The sequence below is a fragment of the Apium graveolens genome, chromosome 4 (assembly GCF_009905375.1).
Source record: "Apium graveolens cultivar Ventura chromosome 4, ASM990537v1, whole genome shotgun sequence".
Classification (NCBI taxonomy): Eukaryota; Viridiplantae; Streptophyta; class Magnoliopsida; order Apiales; family Apiaceae; genus Apium; species Apium graveolens.
The window spans coordinates 143,312,206-143,325,621 of record NC_133650.1 but is presented as its reverse complement, the minus strand read 5'-3'; the positions used below and the strand labels follow the sequence as shown (position 1 = coordinate 143,325,621).

The window sequence follows — 13,416 nt, the reverse complement described above, 5'->3', positions numbered from 1 at the left end:
TTGGATGCTAGCCTTCACTTAATTTTAGTTGATTCCCTCGATCCCTTGATGAACAGACATGTGATGAACTGTAAAAATTCCAAACACATCTGGGAAACTATTGAGGTGATTAATGAAGGTACAGAGGAAGTTAGGGAAAACAAGTTGGAGATCCTAACCTCTGAGTATGAACATTTTAAATCCAATCCAGGAAAAGGAATTACTGAAGTGTTTGAGAGGTACAATGCATTGATCAACAACCTGAACATAAATGGAAAATGTTATTCAATCAGGGAGGTCAACAAAAAGTTCCTTTTAACACTGCCAACTCATCTTGAACATAGAATCACTGTCATAAGAGAAGCTAGAGATCTGAGTGAGATTTCTTTGGATAGACTCTATGGTGTGTTAAAAACCTATGAGTTGGAGCAGATTCAGCAGAAGGAAGTCTACGGGAAAGATAGAATGGTCAGCACATCTACTGCTCTTGTAGCTGAAGGTCAACAACAACAACAATCTCAATAGTCGGAGAGAATGGTACAGTTTTCCAAGGCTGAGGAAAATGTGTTAGTAGCAGAATATGATCCTCGTACTACAAATCAATCCAGTGATGATTTTTATTCCTTGGAAGAGCTGGAGCAATTGGAAGATGAGTCAATGGCCCAGATTGTCAGGAGATTCTCCAATGTCAGATTCAAGAGAAATCCCAAGTTTAAGTACAAGTCCAACTACAACAGATTCCAGACAGGTGGATCTTCATCCTCTAACACCAGTAGTGGTGGATACAAAACAGGGATGGTTGATCGGAGCACCATTAGATGCTATAACTGCAATGAGTTGGGACGCTTTGCCACAGAATGTAGGAAGCCAAAGCAAGTAAGGAAGAACTCTTATGATTCAAATCAGAAGAGTAATTCTGAAAGGGCTTATCTGGAAAAGGGAAGAAGCTGGGATGATACTGATAGTGAAGATGAAGAAGAAGGGAATCTTGCTCTTATGGCTATTGATGGAAAAGCTTCATCGTCAAGAAAAGAGGTAAAATATACTGATGCCGAATTAGTTTATCATCTATGAGGTTCCTTAGATTGTGCTCGTCGTGATAATGAACTGTTAAGTCAACAGATCAAAGACCTTGAGAAAGAGGTCAATGAATTAAGACTTGTGCACATTAATCAAGACAAGTTAAAAGAACAAGTATCTTTTCTAGAGAATAGAGTTATCTGTTGTAGACAACTCGAAACTATTCTCAAAGACAAGATCACCGGTCTTGAGACTAAGGTTAAAGCCTACTTCAATTCTTGTTCGAAGGCTAAAGAGTTCTACAGTAAGCAAGCTGTTAATCAAACATCTGGAATAGGTTATGATTACAATGCTGCTATTGGAGAATTAGGCATAAACTCCCCTCCTCATGTTTGTGCTAAAGGTAGGGAAGTACCACATGTGCTTAAGGGTGTTGATGAACCCCTCTATAAAAGATCAATTGCTGAACCTTTTGATACGACCTCCTCTATTATTCAAGAAGAAATGTGTGCTGAAGATCTTGCTAATGAGAAGGTTGTTTCCAAGTCAAGTGTGTCGAAAGTTTCGGTCAAAGTTGTGAAAGTAACTGAGACTAACTCAGACACACATGAGTTGGATAACAGAACTGCCATGTCTACCATGCATAATTTGCCTGTTGTTAATCCCTCTCATAAAGCATGTGGTGTTGCTAATTGTATGTCTTGTGCTTTTAATTTGATGTATGCTTATTTTAATGGTAAGCGTGTTTCTAGTGATAAGACTACTCCTCGACAGCATGTGAATAATAAGAAGCATGATAGGTCTAAGACTGCTAGTCCTTCTAAGGCTAGAAAGGAGACATTTGTGCCTAAGCCTAAATAGAAATTTGTTAAGGCTGTTTACAAGGTCAAATGTTCAGTCATTGAGAAAGTTGAGACCATTAAAGTTAAGAATATTGTTTTGCCTGACAAAGGTCAATTCTACAAGTATGTCGGGCCCAACCAAGTTTGGGTTCCGAAGAAGGTCTAATCCATTTGTAGTGCAGGGCATTAAACAGGTGGAACTGGTAGTGTGGATTCTTGACAGTGGATCGTCAAGACATATCACCGGAGATAGAGCCCTGCTATCAAATGTGGTTGAGAAAGCTGGCCCACTGGTTACCTTTGGAGATAACAACAAAGGTTTATCTGAGGGATATGGTTGTTTGCAAGCTGGGAATGTTATCAATGAAAATGTGTATATTGTGCTAGGTTATTATCAGGAAGCAGTATCTAACATATAGCACCAGTGACGAGACTTGAGAATATTATGACATATCAGGCACATGATGCACATTACACTTGGAATTGGACTCTAGTAAAATGTGTACAAGTATACTCCTGGTTGGTAAGTCAAAGAGGAAGTCAGTGCACCACAGTTCATGGACTTTGCAGCTGCATATCTATTGGACTATATAAATCTCTTCTTCACAATCTCACTTCAGGTTGATATGAAGTAGTGTATTACTCAAGCAATCGTCAAGGACATGGTATGGCACTCTAACTGAAGTTACAGTTTAATATGAACTAGTAGAGTCGTGATATTAATAACTCTCTTATCACTAGGCACAAACATATTGTTTTATATGTGCAGTGATATATTGATAATGTTATCATTGAACTCAAACTTCTTTCAACATTAGTGATTTCTTATTTCATTTAAAATCTTTTGAAATCACTATTGTACATCATTTCTCTCAAAATATTAAATGTATAATTTTCATTCATTATATATCTTAAGTACATTTTATCTTTCTATTGCCATATGTTCTGTGATACAGTTTCAGTCTCCAATGGCTTTCTTTCATTGACAGTCATGAGATTGAAAACCCACAACATCTATCCCAGACTGTAAAGACAAACACAGAAACAGAACCAACCAACACTCTCTTATCACTAAAATAAAGTATGAATGAGTGTGAGGGAGATAGTGCCTTAGTGCACCACATAAGGAAGGTCCTGAAGTCAACCCAGTAGCTATGTCTCCTACATAGATGAGTAGTACTTAAACTGAGACAACTGCTAGCCCCCATACATCTTCTCAAAAAGATGTAATGGCTGAAAAGGCTCAAAAACAGTTACTAGATTCATTCTCTCAACAGGGTGCTTCTATTGAAATTTGTCTGTCGGCCAAGGTATCCGATGTAGTGTCACCACTTCAAATATAAACAATTCTTGATGCACAAGGAAAGGTTACACACACAAAGGATGAGTTGACGGAAACAAGAGTTTCGACCATTTTAAGGTCAGATTCGATTGTTCAAGGTTCTTTAATGGATTAATTGCCTTTATAGGTGTTAGGAGAGGATACTGATCCAAAAGCCATATGTCAGTGATCAGTGTCTACCTCCCCAGGCTTAAATCCCTTGGATGCATCTGCGGATAGTGGATCTGACATAGGCGCAGATCGATAACTTGTTGACAATGATTCAGATATTACCTGATAAGTCACAAGAAAATGTCTTCACAGACATTAGAAGGGAACTTTGATCCTTATGCTAAATTCTTTGGATCATTGTTTACCTTCCCAGAATTCAAATCTGGAACCCTAAAAGGAAAACTAGCAACTTGTAGATTATGACTCAGATTCATCTGACGAGTTTAACAAGGATGGGGATTTGCCACCACCTGTGACCTCCTTAAGGACGGCTAAGGTGATTTTCCTTGCAGGTACAGCTGATTTTTGGAGCTATGAGAGGAGTGATACACTTGTGAGAATGAGTGTAAACACGAGTGGAGAGAAGAGTGAAACACATGTGAGGTACACTAAACAGAATCACACACTCACAGTGAGGAAGAAAGATGAAACTACTTGTTATTTCTTTTCCAACCAAGTGAAATATGAGAACTCCTTCAGACAACGGCATACATTCCTTCTCTAAGGGGGAGATAAAAGCTTAAGTAATAGTTTGGAGGATTCCTCAACTAAGGGGGAGAAATAGCAGGGAGGAAGAAAAAGATCCTACATATGTACACTACACCACACCATTGTTGTTTGTAACTACGGATCCTATTACACGGGAGAGGTGGTAAACACAAGATGATTTTCTTCATAAGGGAAGAAGCTGTTTTCCAAAAGGGGAGTACTATTGGTTTTTTATCTGCGGATCCTATTGTACGCGAGATGTGGTAAACGAAGGTGATCTTCTTTAATTAGTTGATTCTCATAGGGGGAGAAGCAAGAGAGATATGCGCTTCTCAACAGGAAATGTGGTTGTACAAAAGAAGATGAAACTACTTGAAGATATGTTCAGTCTAGAGGAATATCTATTTGGAATCTGGAAAATGTTAAATGTTATCCAGAACTTTTCTGCTATTTACTTTGCATTTTTGTTTATATCTTTTTCTTATTTGTTAGTTGAGTTATCCTCTAGGTATTTGTTGTTATTGTCTAACAAACAAAAGGGGGAGATTGTAAGGCACATGCCATAGCCTATTTGTATATTCGAGGATTTAACTCAACTCAAATAAGAATGTAATAAGTAAATAGTGGATCTACCTTCAAAGAGATCTCACAAAGTAACATCTGTCAAAGGATTCAGAAACAAGGTTCATCTACAAACTTGAGGAATTACTTCACTGGAAGAAGTTCAAGAAATTGATCAAACCTAAGTGATACAAATCAAGATTGTGGATTTAATCAAGTGACAGAGATCTCGTCAGGGTATCAGAGAATTACAAGGATTTAATCTGAAGAAAATCAAAGTGTCAAAGTCAAGACATGAAGAAACGTCACGGAAGTTAGTCACTTATGAACCAGACAGTACATCGAGTGTCAACATTGAAGTGGTGGAATTGATTCATAATTCTCAGTGATTTTCAGAAGATTTTCAGAAGAGTGGTTGCTGCTCAAGATTAGTATTAATTCTCTATTAATTAATTAAGTCATATAATTTAATTAAGAAAATAAATTATATCTGCAAAGATTAATTTATTGTCATACCGATTGTCATGCTAGTTCAATTTCAATTGTCTTGCTGAATTAAAACTGATTTTAATCCAATTAAAATTCTGAAAATTCTTAATATTAATTCTGAATTAATATTAAGAATTTTCAGAATTTTAATTGGATTAAAATAAGTTTTAATTCAGCAAGACAGTTGAAATTGAACTAGCATGACAATCTGGATTGTCATACCGATTGTCATGCCAAGTCATTTCAATTGTCTCACCGAAAGTTCTACTGGAAGGAGATAGTCTTGCTAGTTCAGTTTGATAGTCTTGCTAGTTCAACAGATAGTCTTGCCGAAAGTCATACTAGCTTAAACTGATTGTTATACCGAAAGTTCTACTGGTTCAGCAGATTATCTTGCTAGTTCAACCGATTGTCATTCCAGTTCAAGTGATTCTGTTGATTGAATTATAAAGACAGAAGCAGCAGCAGACATTCAAGACTAATATACTGAACACACTTATTCAAGAACAAAAAGAAAAGAAGCAGAAGCAATATTTCATCTTTTCATCTGCATATTTCAAGATCACAATTTCTAGTTTTAAAGTTAAATCCAAACAACTAGAAATCATTCTCTTGTTCTTGTGTAACTATCTAGCGGATCAAAATCCCTAGAACTTAATCTCAAATTGCGTTTAGCATTTGAATATTTTTATTGCAAAAATAGAAAAAGTTCATGTCGAATTTATTCTAGATTTGTGATAATTAATTTGAGATTAATCCCTTGTAATCGATACCGTTGTTGTAATACCTTTCAAGTTTAATAATATTTTTATTTAACTTAAATTTTGTTTCAATTTTTTTATTCTGCACTAAATTCGATTATTCGGTATTGTTTGTATTCAACCCCCCCCCTTCTACAAACACATTGGGACCTAACAGAAAGATCTCATCATGAAGGCCAAATGGAACTATTCTAAGTTTTCAGACAACAATCCTATAGATATAGTGTTTGAGACACCAAAGCCAGATGAAAAGAAACTGTTGTCAAGATCTATTACATTCTACAGGGATCCAGCTGATTCAGGATTGAAAAGAAGAATTGCCAAAATTTACAGAAATGGTAAGGAGATTTATGTGGTGGTTGGACACCCACTGTTTGTGGAAGCTAAGAAGGAAGAGAAAGAAAGAATAAGGCTAGAAAAGAAGCAAGCTGCTTTGGATGCTAAGAAGCAAAAGCAAAAGAAATAACAAGTTGTTATCTTGGCCAAGCTTCAAGCTGTAAAAACCATAACAGAACCTCATGTACAACCAACTGTAATCACTGAACCTAAGGATTTGAAAATGCAAGAAGGATCACAGCAGAAAAGGAGATTTAGATGCAAACTCCATTCCAAGAGGAAAGTGAACTTTAATGATGAGGAATTGGAAGATTAGTTTCCCAAAAAGCCTTCAACTACAACTCAGACATCAAAACCCTCAGTGGTATTTGAAGAATTCAAAGTGGTTAATCCAACAAGAAATATTCATGATGAACCAATTGTTCCCAAGGATGAGCCAGTAGACTGGGATAGTTTACCAATTCCTGAGCTAAATTTGCCCATCTTCAAGACAAAGAAGACAAAGACTAGAGCTTGAAAGAAAGTGAAGCCTGTATCTCTCAAATCCAAAGCTCTAACCAAATCCCAACCCACAGTCAACAAAAGAGATCTCATGTACATGTGTGATATCAAGGAATTTTCATACTTCAATTTCTACTTGGATGAACTGGAAGAAGTAAGAGGAATTGATGCTTACAGACATCTTCCTGAAAGACTGGTATTTAGATACAAGGGAGGGAAAGAGATGGCGTGGCCTCTTCACAGGATTATCCAAGAAAGCCAATCTGTTCTGATTAAAGTCTATTCATCCTTCAAAAAGAACTTTGGATACAATGTGACTGCAAGAAGAATAGTTCTAAAAAGGATTGAGGAACTAAGAAGTATTAGAGCCAAAGATGCACTTCCAAATACTCTATTTATTCCTTTTACAGGAAAGAGAGTGCATCTAAGGCCCTATTGGCTGATGGAGTTCATGGATGATAAAGGTGTTAGAAGATTCTTCAGATTGGAGGACCAATTGAGTATCTCTAGCAATGAGACTCTTTTAGAAATGCAGAAAATGCTAAATCTCTCAGAAGCCGATGAACTTGAATTCCACAGACAACTTCAGAATCAAATTGAAGAAAATAACAGAAGGCTTGGGAAGGAATCCAGACAATCAAGGAAATAAATCTATTTGCTCAGACTAGAGGAGCATCTTGATAACAATTGTAAGCAATTTCTTTGTGTACTTTGTATTGTTCAACTTTTAGAACATTTGTAGCACTTATCAGTTTTATCTACTATTTTTCAGTCTGTATCTTTAGGATGTTTGTTATCATCAAGTTTCTCTTAATTTATGGCTATAATTCTAGTAGACATAAATTGGGGAGATTGTTAGGAATATTTTGTGTACTTGATGATAAACTAAACAAAACACCTTAGTAGATTTAACTTAGTGAATTTTATAGCACCCGAAGGATGATCAATTATAGTCCGACCGATGATTCAATATAGTCCCGGCGGATGACTAATTGATATCCATCGAGTGAGACAGTGAGTAGCTTATGTAACAATAAGTAATGTAGCACATTTCTGCAAACAACTTTGTATAGATTTTGTAGTAGCTTATGAATCATGTAGAGTGCTAGTAGATGTGCAGAATATGTTGATTAAATGTAAATATGGGATGTCTTGTAATTCTGCACAAATGAAATAGAGTCAAGTGATAAATGGCTACCTGACGGGTGATCAACAAAGCTACCCGATGGATGATCAACAAGGCTACCCGGTGGATAACAAGCATGTACCCGACGGATGATCAATTCAAATATCCGTTGACAGTGACAACACAGTCACATGCGTCGAGTGTTTGTAAAATGAATGTGGCAGCCTGTTTAGTAGGGTTTTGAGAACAAAGAAGCATTACCATTTCCATGCAAGTTATGAATATTTTCAAAGATGATGGAATAGAGTAGTGAAGCAGCATGGAGTTAGACTAGATAGGTTTTATTTTATTATCTTGTCTTATTCTATGTAAACTTTGTGATATATAAACCAAGTGTAGCAAGTAGTAAAACAACAACAATAGACTAAGAAAAACATATTTTTTCAGAGAAATATTTGTAAGCTGTATCATGTAGCATTTCTATGGAAGTTTAGTTGTTCACTTGTAAAGCAGCTGTGAGCTATTCAAGCTTCACATGGTTCTCTTGATATATATATATATATATATATATATATATATATATATAATATCTGGTGGATACATTCAAATCCACCAGAAAGTTTTAAAGACTTGTGTTTTTATTACTTGTGTTTTGATTTATATAATTCAAAATATTTGCGGAACGTAAAAAAACTGATTAAGTCTGGGCCCTTGAAATATAGATTCGACGCACCGGGATCAGTGGGTTAGATAAAGTTTATGTAGCTCTCAGATGTCCAGGAACATTACCCATATTTTTAATATTAACTTTCGTGTTTGCTTAACTAACTTTTTACCCGAGAACCCGCCTAAAGTGATATCTCTAGTACCAAAAAAAATTATAACTTCTAGGAAATTATCACATTATGTTCTTTCTAATATATGAATGTTTATGTAATACTAGCTTAAATTTCGTGCGAAGCACGGGTTTCCGTTAATATTTAAAAATGTATTTATTCTGTCATATTATAATTTTAAAATATTAATATAAATATATATTAATTATAAATTTATAATTAAAATTATAGGATAACCTGTTGTCGTAGTTTAGTAAGATAAGTAGACTATGTCTGTTAGTTAAACAATTTAGTAGTTTAACGAATATATAACACTATTAATTTATTTTGTAATAATAGGATAAATTGTGGTCGTAGTTTAGTAGAATAAGTAAATTATGTTTAGTAGTTTAACAATTTAGTAGTTTAACGAATATATAACACTATTTGTTTATTATTTTAATAATCAAAATTAGGGGATAATCGTTGAACCAAATTATACATCATCCCAGTTATTATAGTATAATATAGATTCATATACTTTTTCTAATATTTTTGAACAATATATGAATATTAATGTAATATTCATATAACTTAACACTTTACGGTCATTTTTTTTATATGAACAATATTATTCTTTAAATTTTATGAGCGTTTTTAATACAGACAAAGCGAGAGTTTGGTTCATGGTTAATGAGTCCGATTAATGGGAATCGGAATCTCAATCCCATGTATTAGTATTTGGTGATTGAGAATGGAAACTTTGTATTGAATGGTATACCCCTTGGGATACCACGTAAACCTGATAACATTTCGTGACGTTTCGTTTACTTTCGTCTTTTTGTGTACCAAACCCGAACTCGACCCGGATTTGGATTCGTGTACCAATTTGGTGACACTAACCCGAAACTAATTATTCGTATTTACCCGCTTTATTACACTAAAGTACACGGATTATATACGAAAAAATTAATTGTTAAAAAGGGCAATAGATAATTAAATTGTCTTGAATAATGAACAACAAAGTTTCTAATAAAAAAGTATGAAACAAGTGAAAATGTTTTGTGTACAACAAACTACAAATTGTTCAATATTCAAAAAAATTAAAAACATAAAGTCAACGACTTGATAGTGCTTATTTTTTTGCATCCACGACCACGAATCTATAAATAAATAACTTAGATTTAGTTTATCATTAAAATGTTTTAAAAAGAAATTAACAAATTTATTTTGCCGATAACAAATATTTTAAAAACCATGAATCCCCAAGTCTAAAAGTGAAATAGTGAAGTGCTCACGTAATCAAGAAATAATAAAATATAATTTAGTATTTACAATTATATATATGTTATTTAGAATAGGTAAATTCACATTTGATATGTAGTATATATATGTATATAGGGTCTTACTCCATTGAAAACCTTTTTTTGGTGAGATATGAGATCTAATCTCAACCATAAAAATTTAAATCTATTTAATCTAGATCATTCATTTTAAACCTAATCATCTTCTCCAACCATCATCTCTTCCAGCTTCTTCTTTCTACTTACCCCCACCACCACCTCCAACAACCAGCAACCATCATTTCTGGCCACCACCACCACCGGCGACCACTACCAACTCCGGCGATCACCAGAAAATCACCACCGGCAAACATAAAATCACCACCGTCAAATCAAAAATCACCACCAGAAAATAAAAAATCACCGACGGAAAATGATAAATCACCACCAGGAAACAAAAATCACCGCATCCAATCACTATTTATGCTCCATCTGATTCGGCCACACGGAAAAACTATGTTCATTAAACCATGAATATCATAACAAAAATCACCACACCAAACAATTCACAAAATCAACACCACCTGTATTCATTCAACAATTCCAGGCCTCACCCACTTTTCTTCACCATTTTCGGCCAACTACAAACTCTTAATAAAATTACCATATCCGAATATAAACAAATTTGAAATTTCTGTTAATTCGGAGGTTGTTTAAATATCTGTAATCGCTGGTTTTGAAGCTGAAAAAGACCGAAAATTATTCCGTTGAGAAAAGATATCAGGTGCGGTGATGCAAGACGGTGGAGGTAGGGGATGAAGATGGAGGGACGGGGAGAGATAGAGAGGGAGGGAGGGAGAGAGGGGAGAGAGATGAGTTCGCGGTGGTTATCGGATGGGCGGTGGTGGAGCAGTTCTGAGGCGGCGGCAGGTGGGGTGAAGAGATGTGCAGGGATAAGGGTAAGACAATTTAAATGTGTAGTAGGGATTAAAACAAAAATGTTAAAATATAACAAAATAGAGGGCTGAGATTAGATCTCATATCTCATTATAATTGGGGTTCTCATTTGAGCAACTCCCTATGTATATAATATATTTTTAAAAATTTAACTATTTATATATTCCGCGTACTTTCGTTCCGTAACGTGTACCTAAATCGGAAACCCAAACCGACACTAATTATATTCGTATTTTTTCGTGTTCGTGTACCAAATTTTCGAACTTAATTCGTGTCATTTCGTACCGTAATAACGTGTTGTATACCAGTATTGTAAGGTCTAATACCATGTCATTCACTTTTTCATTAACACCTCTCATTCCTATTCCCGTATTCGAACGATCCAAACGCCATATACATTATGACGACCAATTTAAGACATTTCGGGTGATAAATAAATGGTGCAGAAGTTTTTTTAAAAATCGAGTTATTTGTAATTAGGAAAGAAAGATAAAGCACAAATTTGTATGATAAAATATATAAATTTAAATTCTTCCGTAGCCGTTTCTCCAACAAGTCTACAACTATAAACTTATTGGAGGGGATAATCAAAGCTATGATGAAAGCAGGGCGATCATATGTTCATAGTCCTTGATGCATTTGAACATTATGCTCCATTGGTGACTCCAATTGACTGGCTTATCTCTATACACCTTTTTAGCACATGGCACTGGAATAAACATCTTGTTCTTAATCAATTTTTGGGTCATGACTGGTTTCCAGAACATAATCCCTCATAATTCTTGTGTTGGACTCATCGGCCATCTGCCAAAACCAGCAATGCAAATTATTGAAATGTCGGGTTAACTGAATCAGGGAGAGGAATTGAATCATAATTTATTTTTTTCAACCTTGGATGCTAATCGCTGAAGATTGTCCCATTCAAAGTCTTTCTTGCAGTACGAAGATCGAACCTGTGTGTTGTTGGTGCAGTATTGCTTATTTAAGATACATGAAATGTTCTATAATACTGGTGAAACAAAACAAACTTGGCCAACTTTTATGAAGACACTGACCTCTAGAATGCGCATCGCTGCAGAGGAGGAAGCCATGTAGTAATTCCAACCAATTGATCACCAAAAACATCTTCAGAGTCAGAAGTACTGTGGTAGAACTAGGAAACTAGACAAATTGCTCATATACTGTACATACCTAAACCTTTATGCCTTGGAGATTCTCGCATCAGAGCAGCGCAAAACTTATCCCCGTCATTCAAAGAGTTTTTGTCCAAAAATTCCAATAAATCTTTGTGGGCTTCAGTGTTGTAGCTCTGTTCTGTCAAATAATCGTAGTTAGATTAATTGTTTAGATATCTTTATTCAAAAAATGCCAAAAAAATTGCAATATTAAATATGCTCATAAAGCTTAAGTGCAGTGTCATGCTTCATTTGTTTCAGTCAGTTAGAAGTTTTGGTCCTTTTCGGTTTACTAAACGTAGGAGATTGTTGAAACAAATGAGTAAATAGGCATAACTTACTAATCTTATAAATGCCTTCAATTCTAACAAATCTCAGACTGAGCAAGAATCGAATCCAAAATCTAGGATGGTCTCAATAACATTAGGAATTAACCCTATTGACACTTAAGATTTCAGTTTATGATAACTAATACAGATTTAGAAGTTAAACGTTTATCATAAACTGAACTAAAATAAAAAATTTCTGCAGCAATTGGGGTATAAATCAGAGAAATCGGCTACTCTGTCCAAACATGGATCTCATCTTTTTGTTCTTCCCACCTCAGTCAACTGCTATTATATGGTGAGATATTTGAGTAGTAGAAAAGAATTGTGTGGCATGCATAGACACAATTGAAGAATCACACTTTAAACTTTAGAAATGGAGTTACATAACAAGAGGGGACTGAAGGAACCTCCAGTTGTGCACCAACAATTCTGACAGCAATATAAGTGAAGAAATTGTGCATGTTTTTGGCTGCCTTTTTTTCAGGTGATGCTTCTCCAAATCCTGCATCAAACAAAAAGGCCTTAACCATACAAAAATAATGCCCAAATACAAGTATTTTGGATGTCTGTTGACACTGTACAAGTTTCTGTTACCTGGAACATACATCTTTTGACATCGAAAACGAGCAGGCTTTGAATTTCTGTGTCTCCATGGTTTAAAAGGATGAGCTCTGATTAAGGTACATGTTTTTGGAATGAAACATGACAGCTGAGAGAGTGGGAGAATTGTGGAAAATTCCATGGATGATGATAAACAGATTTCTAGTTTGTTTCTCAGCTGCCTTGTGACCACAATGTGTGATGAGAAATGTCCCTTACTGTTCTTCAAATATCTTCTTATTTGGATGGCAATTATACATATGCAAGTCTCTTTTATTTATTTTCATAATTATTTTTTTACATGTGAAGGCTCTTGTCATAAATAGTATCCATCTCAGCGTTACCAAGTAGTGTTACTAGCAGGGACTTGGGAAACTTTCAAATTTAAACAAAATAGATATCATTTTTAGCACTTTGATAGATATATTTCGAAATGATCTCAATACAATTCTGTGTTCATTAACATTTAAAATAATGAAACAATTTACTTTTTTTCTATGACATAATTAACATTATATGATTTCTCTGTCTAACATTGATTAAGAGTAGATTAAGACTAATATAAACATTAATAATAAGGCTTCCATATCTTCAACTCTTA

The 13,416-nt window shown here is 34.9% G+C and overlaps 1 protein-coding gene across 2 annotated transcripts; it reads right to left on the bottom strand.

Moving 5' to 3' along the window:
• Window positions 1–11,201: 11,201 nt before the first annotated feature.
• LOC141720334 (chaperonin-like RBCX protein 1, chloroplastic) lies at window positions 11,202–13,064 on the bottom strand. Of its 2 annotated transcripts, none has more exons than XM_074522690.1 (6): window positions 12,810–13,064; window positions 12,599–12,717; window positions 11,903–12,020; window positions 11,767–11,783; window positions 11,602–11,664; window positions 11,202–11,515 (listed from the first exon to the last, which is right to left on the bottom strand). In XM_074522690.1, the coding sequence occupies exons 1-6, from the start codon at window positions 12,955–12,957 to the stop codon at window positions 11,441–11,443; spliced, it is 540 nt and encodes a 179-aa protein (XP_074378791.1). In that variant the 5' UTR covers window positions 12,958–13,064; the 3' UTR covers window positions 11,202–11,440. The 2 variants fall into 2 exon arrangements, with proteins under 2 accessions (XP_074378791.1, XP_074378792.1); XM_074522691.1 differs by having other exon boundaries at window positions 12,623–12,717; window positions 12,810–13,062.
• Window positions 13,065–13,416: the final 352 nt, after the last annotated feature.